At 42.1% G+C, this 21,177-nt stretch overlaps 2 protein-coding genes and 1 long non-coding RNA gene across 3 annotated transcripts; all 3 read left to right on the plus strand.

Moving 5' to 3' along the window:
* The first annotated feature begins 1,080 nt into the window (after positions 1–1,080).
* Positions 1,081–7,823, plus strand: LOC144006436 (uncharacterized). The gene is made up of 2 exons (XM_077505290.1): positions 1,081–1,496; positions 4,987–7,823. Exons 1-2 carry the CDS (start codon positions 1,373–1,375, stop codon positions 6,594–6,596), a joined length of 1,734 nt encoding a protein of 577 aa, XP_077361416.1. The 5' UTR covers positions 1,081–1,372; the 3' UTR covers positions 6,597–7,823.
* A 3,252-nt stretch (positions 7,824–11,075) lies between these two features.
* On the plus strand, positions 11,076–12,267 carry LOC144007833 (uncharacterized). Its single transcript, XR_013280392.1, has 3 exons — positions 11,076–11,954; positions 12,089–12,135; positions 12,226–12,267. It is a non-coding gene; the product is annotated as an uncharacterized LOC144007833 (long non-coding RNA).
* Positions 12,268–16,852: 4,585 nt separating this feature from the next.
* LOC144006447 (uncharacterized) lies at positions 16,853–20,467 on the plus strand. The gene is made up of 2 exons (XM_077505301.1): positions 16,853–18,794; positions 20,304–20,467. The coding sequence occupies exons 1-2, from the start codon at positions 16,853–16,855 to the stop codon at positions 20,465–20,467; spliced, it is 2,106 nt and encodes a 701-aa protein (XP_077361427.1).
* Positions 20,468–21,177: the final 710 nt, after the last annotated feature.

Here is a 21,177-nt window from a genome sequence, read left to right on the forward strand (position 1 = left end):
CTGGGGTCAAAGTGACTGAGGTGGTTGGAAAGCTCCTCGGTGGCGGGGCCCCAGGGGTGGATGAGATCCGCCCGGAATTCCTAAAGGCTCTGAATGTTGTGGGGCTGTGGTGGTTGACCCACCTCTAACGCTCCTTGGTCAATAATTTGCAACACTATTGCTCAAGATTTATTTATTTTTTGTCTAAGAATCTGCATTTTTGTTTATTTTAGTTTGGTTTTAAGGTATTTACAAAGACAAAGGGCAAGGTTAAAATGTTAATTTACAATGATTGTCGCAAACGGAACCGGGCGAATTTGTCGGCTGCGGGACGTCACTCTCGCGGGTTTTGACAGCACGTACGTATTTTTATTATTATTATTATTATTATTATTAGTAGTAGTAGTAGTAGTAGTAGTATTAGTCGTATATTCACTAACTCACTCACAGAAGCTGACATGTGTAAATTAGTGAGTGGGAAAAAAAAATCCATGCGTGCTTTCAAATTGCCGCGGGAGTGACGTCACACAGCCGACAATTTTGCCCTGCCCAGTTTGCGAAACGCCCCACCCTGCTCTGCGATTGGCTGGAGGGGTGTTAACACTTTTTTTTTTTTTTTTTGCAAAATACAGGCTGGGGTGGTGGGGGTTTATAGGACAAAATCACCCCCAGAAATTAAGAGAAGCCCAGATATGTAAATTGACAAGTAGTTTGTTTGTTGAAATCCTGCATTTAAAAAAGTGCATTTTCCTGAGTGAAACCGGCAGACTGGGCCTTTAAACTCATAACATTTGGTGGTTAAATCTCATCCCTCATAATAAACATTCAGTTTACCTCAAAATGCTTGTTTTTTTTTTTTATAAATCAAATTTAAACGGGCATTTAAACTTTACAATTGTATCGGGATCAAAACACTGAAAAAGGGAATGAGACTTTCGATTCCAACCGCAGCAAAAATGGCGACATCTGCCGATGACTTGATGACAATGCTTGCTCGGAAGCCCCCGGACAATTTCCAACAGCCAATCGTAACGCAGCGGGGGCGTGTCCTGCCTGACTTCCGCCGCACGTCTACGTTCGTTTCTTCACGTGCTCACTGCACTGGCGGGCGGCCACATCGCGTTTCATCAGACGTCCTCTGCTAATTCATTCTTGCTTATTTGGTGTTGGACTGAACACACAGGACTCCCATCACCATTTTGAAGGTCTGCGACACCGTTTATTAAATGTCGGCTTGTTTTTAAAATCGTCTCGGTACGCGTTGATGCTTCTCGGCCTAGTTAGCTTAGCTTAGCTTAGCTTAGCTTAGCTCGCTAGCCGCTAACAAAGAGAAGCACATAACACGTGGTCAGGAAGAGACCGAGTGTGACTTTGTTGGCATTATTGTGCCAAAATGTCGGCGAGAACGACACCAAAGGACGAGGAGGAACTCTTTGGAGTCAAAGAAGAGAACGAGCAACATTTTCAACCGCTGGACGATGTTTGCGAGCAGCCTCGAATTGTGCTACACAAAACAGGTTTGTACACTTCTTATGACTCTCCCTTGCTTAGCACTACTAAATAGCGTTAAAAAAAATCACTGCAGTCCTCATTGCTGTGCACAGTAATTAAATTCAACTGTTATTTTAAAGAGTGAAATAAATTGATTTGATTGGTTGATTCCGGACAGGGGCCGATTATACAGTCATGAGACAGTCATACCAATTATGTATTAAAACGGTGGTACAATACTACAAATTGTTGTTTTTTTTTGTCGGTATACATAGCCCTGTTTCCCACATAATTTTTTTTTTTTTTTTACAAAACAGTCACAGTTTTGTCATGATTACTGCATTATTACTAGAGGTGGGAATCTTGGGGCACCTCACGATTCAATTGCGATTACGATTCAGAGGCTACGATTTGATTATAAAACGATTATTGATTTCCCCCCCAGGCAGCAGAAAAAAAACAATGTATTTTGGTGCTTTTAATGTTTCGTACATTAGTTACAAAAATAGTACAAAGTCCTCTCAGGCTTACATAAACTACTATTTCAGTATCAAGTTAACAGTTCAAAACAGTAAATAAAATACTCAAGTCCTCATTCTGTAACAACAGCTTTTAAGTATATTCAGTCTTCAACAGAATAAAACAGCATTGAGCAAAAATATATTATTTTTATCCACTCAAAAGTGCACTGAGGTATAAATGAAAGACAATGTGAACTACTACTTCAATACAAATACCTAAAAAAAAAAAAAGTGCTTTCCTGCTTTTTAAGTTGTGTAAAGATGAACATGTAAACATTGAAGTTTCTCAGAGGTACAAAAAAAAACCCTCAAGTGCTTTTCTGCTTTTTAACTTGTGTAAACATGAACGTGTAAACATTAAAGGGATCGTTCGGCTTTTTTAACATGAATCTCAATTTGATCCTCACCTCCCGTGTGTGCGATCAGCACTGACTTACCCCTGACAGCGTTCGGTGACACGCGTTCTGGTTCGGCGTTGGACGAGAAGAAAATAAAAAAGAAAATAGTCCAGCAAGCTGGCTGGGGTCTCGAAAATAAAGCGTTTTTCTTCTAAAAACTATTTGTTTTCAAAAGCGTGATACATTTCCACCACAATACTCTTTTCTGAATAAAGTCAGACGCCGTTACCGCCAGCCACTACTTTTCTGTTCGTTCGTTCGTATCACTGCGCGGCGCCCTGTAGAACGCTAACCGACGCACTGCAGCCAGCTAGCTGATACTTCAGCCTGAAGTTGTTTGCCTTTTCGTCTTCTGATTGTATTTTAATTTTGATCCAATTTTAGTCGACTAAATTCACAGTTTAGTCTATTTTCCTTCAGCATACGTTTAAACTTTTATGCAGAAAATTATAGCACACCTATTTGTGACTTTAGTTTAACACGCAAGACACATTTCATACAATGGTGTCTTTATTGTTTCAATGAATCATGTTCAACTGACAATAATGTAACTTTTCACCTGAATAAGAAAAAGTGCATAATTAAATTGCTTGAGATTAATCTTACAGCTGCACAAATTATGTTTATGTACAACACTTTGTATACAGCAATGCCTGTTCTTAGAGCGCTTTATAAATAAAGTTGAGTTGAGTTAACGTGCAGTGAACACAACATTTTCTGAGTGGTTCTTTTCTCATTCATTCTGATTGGATTGTGTGAATTTTCACGACTGTGTTTTCATTTTAGTCATTGACGAAATTGTCAGTCAATTTTAATCATAGTTATTGTCTGAATGAATGGCTTCTATTTTAGTTTTCATTTAATTTTCGTCAGGAAAAACAATTAGTCACGAAAATTATTATGTAAATTTTTCGGCGACAAAAATATCACTGGTTGCAACTGCAGCATTCACGAAGACGGGAGTCAATGACAATCGATTCCGGTTTGCAAATCAGTGCCGAGTTCATATGGGCATATATGCGAACTGCGCACAAGACGACACGTGAAAATGGAATGAAGCGGTTGCGTTTAATTAAGGTAAATTAATGAGTGAATTAATTAATGAAGGAAAGATTGAGGACTGGAGTAAGGCTCACTTTCTGTTGAAATCAGGTCACTTCCTGTTGAAATTGGACTACTTCCTATTGATAGGTCACCTCCTGTTGAAATCGGGCCACTTCCTGTTGAAATTGGACTACTTCCTATTGGTAGGTCACTTCCTGTTGAAATCGGGTCACTTCCTATTGATATCAGGTCACTTCCGGGTCACTTCCTGTTGAAAACAAGTCAGATCCTGTTGATTTCAGGTCACTTCCTATTGAAATCAGGTCATTTCCTGTTGAAATCGTGTTGCTTCCTGTTGATTTGATGCCACTTCTGGGTCACTTTCTGTTGATTTTAGGCCATTTCCGGGTCACTTCCTGTTGATTTTTGGCCATTCCTGGGGAACTTCCTGTTCAAATGAACAGGTCACTTCCTATTGAAATCAGGTCACTTCCTGTTGAAAACAAGCCACTTCCTGTTGAAATCAGGTTATTTCCTGTTGAAATCAGGTCACTTCCTATTCAAGATGGGGCATTTCCTGGCGAGAATCATTGGTGTACCAAATCAATTGGCCAAGATGGCTGCCGCTGAGGGCAGGCGTAGGGTACAAAATAGTGAACTGTGGTTAAGGTGTGAATTTTAGAACTAAAAAAAAGATGGAGAATTGGTGGACTACATTGAAGTTGGAATGTGGTGAATTGGATGAAGAATGTGGAAGTAAATGTGAAATGTAGAATGGAGGGAGAGGTAGGGTACAAAATGGGGAATTGTGGTAAGGCGTGCATTTTGGAAGTGAAAAAGAAGAGCTCATGGTGTGAATTGGTGGAATATATTGAAGTTGGAACAAAGTGAATCGGATGAAAAATGTGGAAGTAAATGTGAAATGTAGAATCTCCCATTATGAATACATTGGAAAAAACGTGTACGAAATCGGGAATTGCGAGTAAGGCGTGAATTTTGGAACAGGAGCTCGTGGTATGATTTGGTGGAATATATTGACGTTGGAATGAAGTAAATTGGATGAAAAATGTGGAAGGAAATTTTGAATCTTCCATTAAGAATGCATGAGGAAAAATTGGGTACAAAATCGGGAATTGTGGGTAAGGCGTGAATATTTGGAATATGTTTAAATTGAAAGATGAGAATGGGATGAATCATGTGGACGTAGGGGTCTTCCAGCCTAACTATGGTGACAAATGGGTGTTTTAATTTTCTATGTAAAAGTTTAAATGTATGCGGATGGACAATATCAACTCAACTCAATTTAGTCGACTTCAATCAATAGAGAGATGAAAATGGTTTTAGATTTGACCTTATATCGGCTGTCAGATTTTTAACAAGGCCAATACTTTTTTTCCTTTTTCTTTTTCTTTTTGTTTTTTTGGGATGGGCCAATCCGAGTGTGCGGTGGCCCCAAGTCGAGGTGCACTGTAGAAACAATAATGCACATCATCTCACGCTTGAAATTTGACTTGACCAACCCAAATGTGTGTTTGTCTTCTTGTGTCCTGCAGACGTCGCTGAGAAATATCTTCGTCCTGACCAAGAGGACATGAAGCCTCCGAATGTTAAAGAGGAGGAAGAACATCCTTACATCGAAGAGGAAGAAAAGCCCGTTCGTGTCAAAGAGGAGGAGGTTGAGGATGACGTCACCAAGTCACCAATGACCTTCGCCCCTTTAAAGAGTAAAGATGAAGTCAAGGATGAGAGTGAGGAGGGCAGAGGGGCGGAGCCTCCAAACAGGATCTTAAATCCTCAAAACATGATTCCAGAAAGTGATGCAGACCACTGGGGATCATCAAAAGCAAAGAGTGATGACATAAGGTCCCTTTCTTCTCATGATGATGATGATGATGATGATAATCTGGATGGTAATGATGAACGCGCTGATGGTGACAGGTCGTGTGACACTGACGACAAACCCTGCGAATGTTCTCACTGTGGGAAAACATTGAGTTCAAAAGGAAGTTTGAAAATTCACTTGAGAAGACACACTGGGGAAAAACCTTTTTCTTGTTTAGATTGTGGCAAAAGCTTCTTTCGGAAGTCACATTTAACAACACACACAAGAAGACACACTGGGGAAAAACCTTTTTCTTGTTTAGATTGTGGCAAAAGCTTCTCTTCGAAGTCAAATTTAACAACACATACAAGAACACACACTGGGGAAAAACCTTTTTCTTGTTTAGATTGTGGCAAAAGCTTCTTTCGGAAGTCACATTTAACATTACATTCAAGAACACACACTGGGGAAAAACCTTTTTCTTGCTTAGATTGTGGCAAAAGCTTCTCTGACAAGCCAGATTTAACAACACATACAAGAAGACACACTGGGGAAAAACCTTTTTCTTGTTTAGATTGTGGCAAAAGCTTCACTCAGAAGTCACATTTAACATTACATTCAAGAACACACACTGGGGAAAAACCTTTTTCTTGTTTAGATTGTGGCAAAAGATACACTCAGAAGTCAAATTTAACATTACATTCAACAACACACACTGGGGAAAAACCTTTTTCTTGCTCAGACTGTGGAAAAAGCTTCTCCCGGAAGTCATATTTAACAACACATACAAGAAGACACACTGGGGAAAAACCTTTTTCTTGTTTAGATTGTGGCAAAAGCTTCTCTTTGAAGTCAAATTTAACATTACATTCAACAACACACACTGGGGAAAAACCTTTTTCTTGCTCAGACTGTGGAAAAAGCTTCTCCCGGAAGTCATATTTAACAACACATAAAAGAATCCATAGTGGCGAGAAACCTTTTTCTTGCTCAGATTGTGGCAAAAGCTTCTCTCAAAAGTCAAATTTAACATTACATTCAAGAACACACACTGGGGAAAAACTTTTTGCTTGTACCCACTGTGGCAAAAGCTTCTTTCAGAAGTCAAATTTAACATTACATTCAACAACACACACTGGCAAGAAACCTTTTTCTTGCTCAGACTGTGGCAAAAGCTTCCCTGCCAAACCTGAATTAAGAAGTCACATAAGAACACACACGGGACAGAAACCATATTCATGCACAAAATGTGTGGAAAGTAGTGATGGCAAAATGAAGCCCCGTAAAGCAGTGAAGCCCTGCAGTGAAATGCTTCACACACACGTAGGGGCTTCAAGATGATTCATTTCCTCGACGACGCCATCATGTGGACAGAAAAATGTATAACATGCTTGGTGCATGCAATAAAATGGTGGGGTGTAAATCATGCTCTAAATACAAAAGAATATATATTTGAAGAGTGTTTTAACATGAATTGTTCTGTGTTACTTTGTCTATGTTTGCACTTATGCAACAAGTGAAAATGTTAAATGAGGTAAAATAAAGTGCTTATTCATTTTTATTTAAAAACAATATTTTTTCCGAAGTTTTTGGACTCAGGCGGTTTGTTTGTTTTTGCAGAGAATTTCACCTGCTTTGGAAAAAAACTCTTTCACATGGTACTGATGAAGCAGGGGTGCATCGATATGAGATAGCAAGTTTGTATAGAATTGGACGCGTATATTTCTGTGATTGAGGACTGAAGGGGACTTTCAACTGTTAACAGAAAAATGTGAATTTTATGTGTTGTCACATTTTATTTTATTTTTGGAATCTGTTAAAATAGTAGTGTAGTGATTAGAACATAATTCACCCACGGAACGTTGGGACGAAGGGGGAGTTTGTTGGGATGAAAGGATGAAAGGATAAAAGAACAAAATGTTGGTAGGTCTGTGAGCCTCGCGCAGAGTGAGTTGTTGTTGCTGTTAAACACTGAGAAGCTGATATCAATAAACCGCCGGTGTTTGGCTCCGGACTTCAACACTCTGCCTCCGACTCCTGTCACTGCTCGCGACAGTAGCGTAATTGCAGTGCATTACCTTCTGAGGTGAGATCTGCTCAAAGTGCTCCCAAAGAAAGGGAAAATTTCTTTCTTGTTGGTTCCATCGCAAAAATAAGTTCGTCAAATCGAATGCCAAAAGCAAAAAAAAAGTAGCGCAATAAGGGACCCGAAAACAGAAAAAGTGAAGGGGAATCCATAGCGTTTCTTTGCCGCTTTTATTTCGAACTACACTCAAACCTAGCGAATCATTTCCTGAATCAGTCACGTGGTACACCTGCTTCGTGGGGCTTCAAACGTCACCACGTACGTCATCAACACACACACTGACACGCCGTTCATGAACCACTCGTCTGCATTACTCGGCACACGCTTCAGGGATTCGACCCGAGAAGCACATCACTAGTGGAAAGCTTCGCTTCCACCAATTCTTTAACAGCACATGCAAAAACACACACTGGAGAGAAACCGTATTCCTGCTCAGATTGTGGAAAAAGCTTCTCTTCCATGTCAAATTTAAGAAAGCACACAAGAACACATGGTGGGAAGGAACCATTCAGTTGCAGTGTTTGTCCTAAAAGATTCTCTTGTAAAAAAGCTTGCTGAGAGACACGAGTGTGCTGGTGAGAATGGCAGCCATCTTTGAAGCTTCAAAAAATGAAGGGAAGTGAGACTGGTGTGCTGTAAAAGTGTCAATGCATCTTAAGTGTAAATGTAATGCTTTCAAAACTACTCAACCTGTAAATATTAAATGTTTGCTGTTAATGTGTTTAAATGTCAATGTATGTTTTGTTTTGTACGTAATTTAGGAAGTTATTTTTGTTTGCTGCTGAATGTTGTTAATGGTTGTTTGTTGATGTTTGTACGTGTTGTGTATTTGCTTGTGTAAAGCACATTGATTTGCCTTGTGTATGAAATAGAAATAAAGCCACCTTGCAATTTTCCCCAAATAAGCGTCGACAATACGTTCAGACACACAAAGCCATCTGCGATTAAAATTTTTTGTTGAACGGTGTTATCACTGAAATGATTGACGCAAATGTCCTACTCTTTGTTGCTAACTCAACCACCACAGCTCCGTGCTAGCTAACACGCCATATGGTAGTGCATTTTGCACATTTTATCTTTCTATGTAACAATTTTGACACGATTAGCATACAATATTCAGATGACATAAGAACAAAATTGTGTCCATACCTGGTTTTGATTGAATATAATTTCTGTTCATGTGGCACTTTTGCCTCTGCAGGCAATTTGTTCTTGTCGTCAAACAACCTTTCATCACATTTTGAAATCAAAATACAAATCAAATGGAGTAGATGCCACCTGGACTTCCGGGCTTCACACACCAGCTCCGTTTCCGGCCACTGCTGCGACTCACAGGCGGCGTTCCGACAAAAATGATCACATTAAGAGAAGCGACAGTACAATGCAATTGCATTTGTACTTCTGAGTGTGGCGCTGATGAGATGATGCTCCCCCTGGTGGGAAGTGTGTGGCAATACCTTACATCCCTAGCCAATCAGCATTAGTGCCCTCCCTACAAATAAGGAGTCAGTTGGTACCTGCCCTCAACTTACTCATTGGCTCTGAGGTCCGCCTCCTTGACTTCAATGGCTTGTCATCATCAGTCATCACGAACATTTTACCTTCATTGGAAGGTAAGTGTTGCGTCAAAACTTTGCTGAAGGAAAGTGTGAGAGCCACAGATGACAAAAACTGGCCAAAAGTCATTTGTATTACTTGCAGTACAAATAAATGTTGCATATATATATCAATAACATATCAGATACTGTATCACCTTCCCATGGGCTCACCACCGGTGGGAGGGGCCACAGGGGTCGGGTGCAGTGGAGGCTGGGTGGCAGCCATGGGAGTAGACCTTGGCGGACCGACCCCCCCCAGCTGCAGAAGCTAGCTCTTGGGACATGGAATGTCACCTCTCTGGCAGGGAAGGAGCCTGAGCTGGTGTGTGAGGCAGAGAAGTTCCGACGAGACATAGTCGGACTGTCCTCCACACACGGCTTGGGCTCTGGTACCAGTCCTCTCGAGAGGGGTTGGACTCTCTTCCACTCTGGAGTTGACCATGGTGAGAGGCGCCGAGCAGGTGTGGGCAGTCTTATTGGCCCCCGGCTCAGCGCCAGTACGTTGGGGTACACCCCGGTAGATGAGAGGGTAGCCTGCCTCCGCCTTCAGGTGGGGTGACGGGTCCTGAATGTTGTTTGTGCATATGCACCAAACAGCAGTTCAGAGTACCCACCCTTTTTGGAGTCCAGAGAGGGTGTGCTGGAGAGTGCTTCCCCGGGGACTTCAATGCTCATGTGGGCAATGACAGTGAGACAGGGAGGGACGTGATTTTGAGGAACAGCCCTCCCGGTCAGAACCCGAGTGGTGTTTTGCGATTGGACTTCTGTGCTCATCCCGGATTGTCCATAACGAACACCATGTTCAAACATAGGGGTGTCCATATGTGTATTTTGCACCAGGACATCCTCGGCTGCAGTTCGATGATCGACTTTGTAGTCGTGTCATTGGATTTGTGGCCGCATGTTTTGGACACTCAGGTGAAGAGAAGGGCGGAGCTGTCAACATATCACCACCTGGTAGTGTGTTGGCTCCAAGGGTGGGGGAAGATGCCGGTCCGACCTGGCGGACCCAAACGTATTGTGAGGGTTTGCTGGGAACGTCTGGCGGAATCCCCTGTCAGAAAGAGTTTCTCCCTCTGGCAGAACTTCTCCCTTGTCCCGGGGGAGGAGAGGGTTCCAAGGGGGCTATGTTCCGCGCCTCCATTGTTAAGGCAGCCGATCGGAGCTGCGGCCATAAGGTAGTCGGTGCCTGTCATGGTGACAATCCTCGAACCACCAGCAGTAAGGGATGCCGTCAAGCTGAAGAAGGAGTCCTATCGGGCCTTTTTGGCCTGTAGTACTGCGGAGGCAGCTGACAGTTACCGGCTGGCCAAGCGGAACGCGGCTTCAGCGGTCGCTGAGGCAAAAACTCGGACATGGGAGGAGTTCGTTTGAGGCCATGGAAAATGACTTCCGCACGGCTTTGAGGAAATTCTGGTCCACCATCCGGCGTCTCATGAGAGGAAAGCAGTTCACTATTAACACTGTGTATAATGGAGATGGTGTGCTGCTGACTTCGACTCGGGACGTCGTGAGTCGATGGGGGGAATACTTCGAAGATCTCAATTGCGCCAACACGTCTTCCTTTGAGGAAGCAGTCTGGCGACTCTGAGGTGGGCTCTCCTATCTCTGGGGTCAAAGTCACTGAGGTGGTTGGAAATCTCCTCGGTGGCGGGGCCCCAGGGGTGGATGAGAACCGCCCGGAATTCCTAAAGGCTCTGGATGTTGTGGGGCTGTGGTGGTTGACACGCCTCTAACGCTCCTTGGTCAATAATTTGCAACGCTATTGCTCAAGATTTATTTATTTTTTGCATTTTTATATATTTTAGTTTGGTTTTAAGGTATTTACAAAGACAAAGGGCAAGGTTAAAATGTTAATTTAAAGATGCCGGGAGAATTTGTCGGCTGCGTGACGTCACTCTCGTGGATTTTGACAGCACGCACGTATTATTTTTTTCACTCACTCACTCACAGAAGCTAACGTGTGAATGGGTGAGTGAAAAAAAAATCCGTGTGTGCTTTCAAATTGCCGCAGGAGTGACGTCACGCAGCTGACAATTTCGCCCGGCCCCGTTTGCGACACGCCAAACCCCGCTCTGCGATTGGCTGCAGGGGTGTAAACACTGTTTTTCCACAGAAACGTCCCGCTGTTCACAAACCAAACATCCATCCATCCATCCATTTTCTTGACCGCTTATTCCTCACAAGGGTTGCGGCTGGCGCCTATCTCAGCTGGCTCTGGGCAGTAGGCGGGGTACACCCTGAACTGGTTGCCAGCCAATCGCAGCAAACCAAACACAAAATTACAAAATACAGGCTGGGGCGGTGGGGGTTTATAGGACAAAATCACCCCCAGAAATTAAGAGAAGCCCAGATCTGTAAATTGAGAAGTAGTTTGTTTGTTGAAATCCTGCATTTAACTCTTTGACCGCCATAAACGTTTAAAGACGTTCAGTATAATCCTAGAATTGGCCGCCATAGACGTTAATTGACGTCTACTATGTTTTTTATGGAAACGGGTGGAGGAAAGCCTTGGGCAGCTGTGCTCCAAGTATCAAGCCGATCGGGTTACTATAATGAGTATTCCTGGCCACTAGATGGCTGTGATGAGTCTTTTGGACAAGATCGGGTAGGAGACAACAGTAGAAGAAGAGAGGCGGAGCTAGAGTGTTGAGGGGGAGAGAATGGCTAACTTGGCTAAGGGAGTCAAAAAGGCTACAGATGGCAATCTGATCACGCTTGATCCTTATTTTCAAAGCTCAAAAGCATCGACCAGTGCTCAAGAGCACAGTGATGACGGGGTTAAGTCATAGTTGAAGCGGTGACGCGGCCGTTTCGACCACGTCCTAAGACCCCACCGGCTAGCGATGCTCATAACGTCCTAAGGCCCCACCGGCTAGCGATGCTAACACCGGAGAAAAGTGGTGCACAACCGACCACGTCTGCACAGATGACGTTTCATCGGACGATGACGACTACTATGGGTCCGATGCAAGACAGTCTTGGACAGTCTTTCGTCCTCCAAAGAACGTGAAGGTAAGCGCTAACATGCTAAGAGATTGCTAGTAAGATTACTAACTTTTCGGGCGATCTGCTAGCAGCGTGTGTAAATGTGCTGATATACACTAAAACATCTATTACCTATACAAACGTGAATGTATATTTTATAGATCGTGCTCACAGCAACGTCCGACCGCTGGTTCTACGACAAAGAAAGGTAAAAAAAAAAAAAAAAACGTTTTCAATACACCGCAACAATAAAAGGAAAGTCTTTCGATAGTATTGTAATTGTATATGTTTCTTTCAGCTCCTACCCAAAGTGACCCTTCTCACAGTGAGCAGAACAAAGGAAAAAGAAAAGATTCTCCACAGCACTAATAAAATATTTGATGGTAAACGTCTTCTATAATTTACAGAATGTGCATCGACCAATACATCCAAGAAAAAAAGGTAAACATGCACACACACACACATTGCATCACAGTGCTCTAAAATAATATATGCTATTGAAATGTATATTTGCAGATCCCAAAGATTCTGGCTGGCTTGAAGTTGATGAATTCGGCTGGCAGCCAACCATCTTCCCCTTTGCTGCAAAACCAGGACCAAGGGATGCTGCAGCAGAGCTGAATTCCCACCTGCCAGCTGACATCCTGGAGCTCTTCATCACGGATGAACTTCTCCAGCACATCGTTCATCATACCAACCTCTACGCAAATCAGTCCATGCAGAAGCAGACTGACAAAAACTGTTGCGCACGTGTAAATAGTTTGCAAAGAGTTTTCCAAATTGTTTGTTCGGATTGCTGCTGTTGCATGTAAATAAACTGTTATTTTGCAATCAAAAAACATTTTTTATTGTTGGGGTAGGGTTTTATAGAAGTTTAGGTGTTTGTAGAATCACTCATGCAAAAAAAAAAAGTGCCAAATTCACTTGAGTGCATGAAATAGCATCGTTTCACAAAAAGCTTGATTTCTCCGTATTTTGGAAGAAAATAGAGGATTTGTGTGAAACGAAGGTGTTTTCTATTGTTGATTACTGAAGATTCGAATAAGGTAGAAACAAACTTTTTTTTTAGATGAAAGATGAGACTTCAATCTTTCATTTGGTAGTAGGCCTATCCGCATTTCCATAGTCCTAACACAACATTTTCTGTGGAGCTTGAAAGATTGGTAAAATTCTGTAAATCAGCTGGCAGTATAGGGGTTACCTTTTCCGAAAATGGCTGCCAGTCAAAGAGTTAAAAAGTGCATTTTCCTGAGTGAAACCGGCAGACTGGGCCTTTAAACTCATAACATTTGGTGGTTAAATCTCATCCCTCATAATAAACATTCAGTTAACCTCAACAAGCTTGTTCAACTTTGATGGCGAATTTTTAAACTGCACATTCACCACAATAAACTGGAACTCTTTTCAATAAGTCCAATTTAAACTTTACAATTGTATCGGGATCAAAACACTGAAAAAAAGAATGAGAGTTTCGATTCCAACCGCAGCAAAAATGGCGACATCTGCCGATGACTTGTGGCATTGCTTGCGCTGAAGCCCCCGGACAATTTCCAGCAGCCAATCGTAACGCAGCGGGGGCGTGTCCTGCCTGACTTCCGCCGCACGTCTCCGTTCGTTTCTTCACGTGCTCACTGCCGTGGCCGGCGGCCACATCGCGTTTCATCAGACGTCCTCTGCTAATTCATTCTTTCTTATTTGGTGTTGGACTGAACACACAGGACTCCCATCACCATTTTGAAGGTCTGCGACACCGTTTATTAAATGTCGGCGTGTGTTTAAACTCGTCTCGGTGCGCGTTGATGCTTCTCGGCCAAGTTAGCTTAGCTTAGCTTAGCTTAGCTTAGCTTTGCTTAGCTTAGCTTAACTCGCTAGCCGCTAACAAAGAGAAGCACATAACACGTGGTCAGGAAGAGACCAAGTGTGACTTTGTTGGCATTATTGTGCCAAAATGTCGGCGAGAACGACACCAAAGGACGAGGAGGAACTCTTTGGAGTCAAAGAAGAGAACGAGCAACATTTTCAACCGCTGGACGACGTTTGCGAGCAGCCTCGAATTGTGCTACACGCAGCAGGTTTGTACACTTCTTATTACTCTCCCTTGCTTAGCACTACTATATAGCGTTAAAAAAAAATTCACTGCAGTCCTCATTGCTGTGCACAGTAATTAAATTCAACTGTTATTTTAAAGAGTGAAATAAATTGATTTGATTGGTTGATTCCGGACAGGGGCCGATTATACAGTCATGAGACAGTCATACCAATGTATCTGACAAGACGTGTGCGATTTTAAGAACACTTAGGTGCACAATAAGACTGTATTAAAACGGTGGTACAATACTACAAATTTTTTTTTTTTTTGTCGGTATACTATTTTTTTATTTTTATTTTTTTTTATTTTATTTTTTTTTACAAAACAGTCACAGTTTTGTCATGGTTACTGCATTGTTACATTCAACTGCTGTTGCAACCAGTGTTAATTTTGACAAGAAATTTTAATTTAGTTTTAGTTATAGTCTTTTGACTAAAATTAACAAGTTTGAGTCATAATTTAGTCTTCTGATTGTATTTTAGTTTTGATCCAATTTTAGTCGATTAAATTCACAGTTTAGTCTATTTTCCTTCAGCATACGTTTAAACTTTTATACAGAAAATTATAGCACACCTATTTGTGACTTTAGTTTAACACGCAAGACACATTTCATACAATGGTGTCTTTCTTGTTTCAATGAATCATGTTCAACTGACAATAATGTAACTTTTCACCTGAATAAGAAAAAGTGCATAATTTAAATTGCTTGAGGTTAATCTTACAGCTGCACAATTTATGTTTATGTACAACACTTTGTATACAGCAATGACTGTTCTTAGAGCGCTTTATAAATAACGTTGAGTTGAGTTAAAGTGCAGTGAATACAACATTTTCTGAGTGGTTCTTTTCTCATTCATTCCGATTGGATTGTGTGAATTTTCACGACTGTGTTGTTTTCATTTTCATTTTAGTCATTGACGAAATTGTCAGTCAATTTTAATCATAGTTATTGTCTGAATGAATGGCTTCTATTTTAGTTTTCATTTAATTTTCGTCGGGAAAAACAATTAGTCACGAAAATTATCATGTAAATATTTCGTCGACAAAAATATCACTGGTTGCAACTGTAGCATTCACGAAGACGGCAGTCAATGACAATCGATTCCGGTTTGCAAATCAGTGCCGAGTTCATTTGGGCATATATGCGAACTGCGCACAAGACGACACGTGAAAATGGAATGAAGCGGTTGCGCTTAATTAAGGTAAATTAATGAGTGAATTATTTAATGGAGGAAAGATTGAGGACTGGAGTAAGGCTCACTTTCTGTTGAAATCAGGTCACTTCCTGTTGAAATTGGACTACTTCCTATTGATAGGTCACTTCCTGTTGAAATTGGACTACTTCCTATTGATAGGTCACTTCCTGTTGAAATCGGGCCACTTCCTGTTGATTCTAAGTCACTTCCAGGTCACTTCCTATTGAAATCAGGTCACTTCCGGGTCACTTCCTGTTGAAAACAAGTCACTTCCTGTTGATTTAAAGCCACTTCTGAGTCACTTCCTGTTCATTTTATGCCATTTCCGGGTCACTTCCTATTGAAATCAGGTCACTTCCTGTTGAAATCGTGTTGCTTCCTGTTGATTTGATGCCACTTCTGGGTCACTTTCTGTTGATTTTAGGCCATTTCCTGGTCACTTCCTGTTGAAATCAGGTCACGTCCTTTTGATTTTTGGCTATTTCTGGGTAACTTCCTGTTCAAATCAACAGGTCACTTCCTATTGAAATCAGGTCACTTCTGGGTCACTTCCTGTTGAAAACAAGTCAGTTCCTGTTGATTTCAGGTCACTTCCTATTGAAATCAGATCAATTTCTGTTGAAATTGTCACTTTCTGTTGATTTAAAGCCACTTCTGAGTCACTTCCTGTTCATTTTATGCCATTTCCGGGTCACTTCCTATTGAAATCAGGTCACTTTCTGTTGAAATTGTGTCACTTCCTGTTGAAATCAGGTCACTTCCTATTCAAGCTGGGGCATTTCCTGGCGAGAATCCCTGGTGTACCAAATCAATTGGCCAAGATGGCTGCCGCTGAAGGCAGGCGTAGGGTACAAAATAGAAAATTGTGATTAAGGCGTGAATTTTGGAACTAAAAAAGGAGAATTGGTGACTATATTAAAGTTGGAATGTGGTGAATTGGATGAAGAATGTGGAAGTAAATGTGAAATGTAGAATCTCCCGTTATGAGTACATTGGAAAAAACGTGTACGAAATCGGGAATTGCGAGTAAGGCGTGAATTTTGGAACAGGAATAGAGCTCGTGGTATGATTTGGTGGAATATATTGACGTTGGAATGAAGTAAATTGGATGAAAAATGTGGAAGGAAATTTTGAATCTTCCATGAAGAATGCATGAGGAAAAATTGGGTACAAAATCGGGAATTGTGGGTAAGGCGTGAATATTTGGAATATGTTTAAATTGGAAAGATGAGAATGGGATGAATCATGTGGAAGTAGGGGTCTTCCAGCCTAACTATGGTTACAAATAGGTGTTTTAATTTTCTATGTAAAAGTTGAAATGTATGCGGATGGACAATATCAACTCAACTCAATTTAGTCGACTTGAATCAATAGAGAGATTAAAATGGTTTTAGATTTGACCTTATATCGGCTGTCGGATTTTTAACAAGGCCAATACTTTTTTTTTCCTTTTTCTTTTTGTTTTGTTTTTTGGATGGGCCAATCCGAGTGTGCGGTGGCCCCAAGTCGAGGTGCACTGTAGAAACAATAATGCACATCATCTCACGCTTGAAATTTGACTTGACCAACCCAAATGTGTGTTTGTCTTCTTGTGTCCTGCAGACGTCGCTGAGAAATATCTTCGTCCTGACCAAGAGGACATGAAGCCTCCGAATGTTAAAGAGGAGGAAGAACATCCTTACATCGAAGAGGAGGAAAAGCCCGTTCGTGTCAAAGAGGAGGAGGTTGAGGATGACGTCACCAAGTCACCAATGACCTTCGCCCCTTTAAAGAGTGAAGATGAAGTCAAGGGTGAGAGTGAGGAGGGCAGAGGGGCGGAGCCTCCAAACAGGATCTTAAATCCTCAAAACATGATTCCAGAAAGTGATGCAGACCACTGGGGATCATCAAAAGCAAAAAGTGATGACATAAGGTCCCTTTCTTCTCATGATGATGATGATGATGATGATAATGATGATGATGATGATGATGATAGGTCGTGTCATACTGACGACAAATCCAGCGAATGTTCTCACTGTGGGAAAACATTGAGTTCAAAAGGAAGTTTGAAAATTCACTTGAGAAGACACAATGGGGAAAAACCTTTTTCTTGTTTAGATTGTGGCAAAAGCTTCTCTCAGAAGTCACATTTAACAAAACATTCAAGAACACACACTGGGGAAAAACCTTTTTCTTGCTCAGATTGTGGCAAAAGCTTCTCTTCGAAGTCAGCTTTAACAACACATACAAGAACACACAATGGGGAAAAACCTTTTTCTTGCTCAGATTGTGGCAAAAGCTTCTCTGACAAGTCAGATTTAACAAAACATACAAGAAGACACACTGGGGAAAAACCTTTTTCTTGTTTAGATTGTGGCAAAAGCTTCTCTTGCAAGTCATATTTAACAACACATAAAAGAATCCATAGTGGCGAGAAACCTTTTTCTTGCTCCCATTGTGGTAAAAGCTTCTCTCACAGGTCATATTTAACAGTTCATACAAGAAGGCACACTGGCGAGAAACCTTTTTCTTGCTCAGACTGTGGCAAAAGCTTCTCCCGGAAGTCAGAATTAACAACACATACAAGAAGACACACTGGGGAAAAACCTTTTTCTTGTTTAGTTTGTGGCAAAAGCTTCTCTGACAAGTCAGATTTAACAACACATACAAGAAGACACACTGGGGAAAAACCTTTTTCTTGTTTAGTTTGTGGCAAAAGCTTCTCTGACAAGTCAGATTTAACAACACATACAAGAAGACACACTGGGGAAAGACCTTTTTCTTGTTTAGATTGTGGCAAAAGCTTCTCTTGCAAGTCATATTTAACAACACATAAAAGAATCCATAGTGGCGAGAAACCTTTTTCTTGCTCAGATTGTGGCAGAAGCTTCTCTCAGAAGTCACATTTAACAACACATACAAGAAGACACACTGGGGAAAAACCTTTTTCTTGTTTAGATTGTGGCAAAAGCTTCTCTTCGAAGTCAAATTTAACAACACATACAAGAAGACACACTGGGGAAAAACCTTTTTCTTGTTTAGATTGTGGCAAAAGCTTCTCTCAGAAGTCAGCTTTAACAAGACATACAAGAAGACACAATGGGGAAAAACCTTTTTCTTGTTTAGATTGTGGCAAAAGCTTCTCTTGCAAGTCATATTTAACAACACATACAAGAATCCATAGTGGCAAGAAACCTTTTTCTTGCTCAGACTGTGGCAAAAGCTTCTTTCAGAAGTCACATTTAACATTACATTCAACAACACACACTGGGGAAAAACCTTTTTCTTGCTCAGACTGTGGCAAAAGCTTCTCCCCGAAGTCAGAATTAACGATACATACAAGAAGACACACTGGCAAGAAACCTTTTTCTTGCTCAGCCTGTGGCAAAATCTTCCCTGCCAAACCTGAATTAAGAAGCCACATAAGAACACACACGGGACAGAAACCATATTCATGCACAAAATGTGTGAAAAGCTTCGCTTCCACCAATTCTTCAACAGCACATGCAAAAACACACACTGGAGAGAAACCGTATTCCTGCTCAGATTGTGGAAAAAGCTTCTCTTCCATGTCAAATTTAAGAAAACACACAAGAACACATGGTGGGAAGGAACCATTCAGTTGCAGTGTTTGTCCTAAAAGATTCTCTTGTAAAAAGCTTGCTGAGAGACACGAGTGTGCTGGTGAGAATGGCAGCCATCTTTGAAGCTTCAAAAAATGAAGGGAAGTGAGACTGGTGTGCTGTAAAAGTGTCAATGCATCTTAAGTGTAAATGTAATGCTTTCAAAACTACTCAACCTGTAAATATTAAATGTTTGCTGTTAATGTGTTTAAATGTTTTTTTTTGTACGTAATTTAGGAAGTTATTTTTGTTTGCTTCTGAATTTTGTTAATGGTTGTTTGTTGATGTTTGTACGTGTTGTGTATTTGCTTGTGTGAAGCACATTGAGTTGCCTTGTGTATGAAATAGAAATAAAGCCACCTTGCAATTTTCCCCAAATAAGCGTCGAGAATACGTTCAGACACACAAAGCCATCTGCGATTAAAATTTTTTGTGGAACAGTGTTATCACTGAAATAATTGACGCAAATGTCCTACTCTTTGTTGCTAACTCAACCACCACAGCTCCGTGCTAGCTAACACGCCATATGCTAGTGCATTTTGCACATTTTATCTTTCTATGTAACAATTTTGACATGATTAGCATACAATATTCAGATGACATAAGAACAAAATTGTGTCCATACCTGGTTTTGATTCTTTCATTTTGCATGTAGTAATATAATTTCTGTTCATGTGGCACTTTTGCCTCTGCAGGCAAATAGTTCTTGTTGCCAAACAACCTTTCATCACATTTTGAAATCAAAATACAAATCAAATGGAGTAGATGCCACCTGGACTTCCGGGCTTCACACACCAGCTCCGTTTCCGGCCACTGCTGCGACTCACAGGCGGCGTTCCGACAAAAATGATCACATTAAGAGAAGCGACAGTACAATGCAATTGCATTTGTACTTCAGAGTGTGGCGCTGATGAGATGATGCTCCCCCTGGTGGGAAGTGTGTGGCAATACCTTACATCCCAAGCCAATCAGCATTAGTGCCCTCCCTACAAATAAGGAGTCAGTTGGTACCTGCCCTCAACTTACTCCTTGGCTCTGAGGTCCGCCTCCTTGACTTCAATGGCTTGTCATCATCAGTCATCACGAACATTTTACCTTCATTGGAAGGTAAGTGTTGCGTCAAAACTTTGCTGAAGGAAAGTGTGAGAGCCACAGATGAGAAAAACTGGCCAAAAGTCATTTGTATTACTTGCAGTACAAATAAATGTTGCATATATATATATATCAATAATATATAAGATACTGTATCACCTTCCCATGGGCTCACCACCGGTGGGAGGGGCCACAGAGGTCGGGTGCAGTGGAGGCTGGGTGGCAGCCATGGGAGGAGACCTTGGCGGACCGACCCCCAGCTGCAGAAGCTGGCTCTTGGGACATGGAATGTCACCTCTCTGGCAGGGAGGGAGCCTGAGCTGGTGTGTGAGGCAGAGAAGTTCCGACGAGACATAGTCGGACTGTCCTCCACACACGGCTTGGGCTCTGGTACCAGTCCTGTCAAGAGGGGATGGACTCTCTCCCACTCATGGAGTTGCCCACAGTGAGAGGCACAGAGCAGTTGTGGGCATTCTTATTGGCCCCCGGCTCAGCGCCAGTACGTTGGGGTACACCCCGGTAGATGAGAGGGTAGCCTGCCTCCGCCTTCAGGTGGGGTGACGGGTCCTGACTGTTGTTTGTGCATATGCACCAAACAGCAGTTCAGAGTACCCACCCTTTTTGGAGTCCCTGGAGGGTGTGCTGGAGAGTGCTTCCCCAAGGACACCCTCATTCTGCTGGGGGACTTCAACGCTCACGTGGGCAATGACAGTGAGACAGGGAGCGACGTCATTTTGAGGAACAGCCCTCCCGGTCAGAACCCGAGTGGTGTTTTGCGATTGGACTTCTGTGCTCATCACGGATTGTCCATAACGAACACCATGTTCAAACATAGGGGTGTCCATATATGTCCATATTTGCGGCCGCATGTTTTGGACACTCAGGTGAAGAGAAGGGCGGAGCTGTCAACATATCACCACCTGGTAGTGTGTTGGCTCCAAGGGTGGGGGAAGATGCCGGTCCGACCTGGCGGACCCAAACGTATTGTGAGGGTTTGCTGGGAACATCTGGCGGAATCCCCTGTCAGAAAGAGTTTCTCCCTCTGGCAGAACTTCTCCCTTGTCCCGGGGGAGGAGAGCGTTCCGAGGGGGCTATGTTCCGCGCCTCCATTGTTAAGGCAGCCGATCGGAGCTGCGGCCATAAGGTAGTCGGTGCCTGTCACGGCGACAGTCCTCGAACCACCAGCAGTAAGGCATGCCGTCAAGCTGAAGAAGGAGTCCTATCGGGCCTTTTTGGCCTGTGGTACTGCAGAGGCAGCAGACAGTTACGGG

Source organism: Festucalex cinctus, chromosome 1, assembly GCF_051991245.1.
Source record: "Festucalex cinctus isolate MCC-2025b chromosome 1, RoL_Fcin_1.0, whole genome shotgun sequence".
In the NCBI taxonomy this organism is placed as follows: Eukaryota; Metazoa; Chordata; class Actinopteri; order Syngnathiformes; family Syngnathidae; genus Festucalex; species Festucalex cinctus.

Excerpts from the sequence above, each read along its gene's own strand:
- LOC144006436 (XM_077505290.1), top strand. The coding sequence starts at position 1,373 with ATGTCGGCGAGAACGACACCAAAGGACGAGGAGGAACTCTTTGGAGTC. Across the intron at positions 1,497-4,986 it reads AATTGTGCTACACAAAACAG|ACGTCGCTGAGAAATATCTT; the intron begins GTTTGTACACTT and ends TGTGTCCTGCAG.
- LOC144006447 (XM_077505301.1), top strand. The coding sequence starts at position 16,853 with ATGAAGCCTCCGAATGTTAAAGAGGAGGAAGAACATCCTTACATCGAA. Across the intron at positions 18,795-20,303 it reads AAAACACACAAGAACACATG|TCCTGTCAAGAGGGGATGGA; the intron begins GTGGGAAGGAAC and ends CTCTGGTACCAG.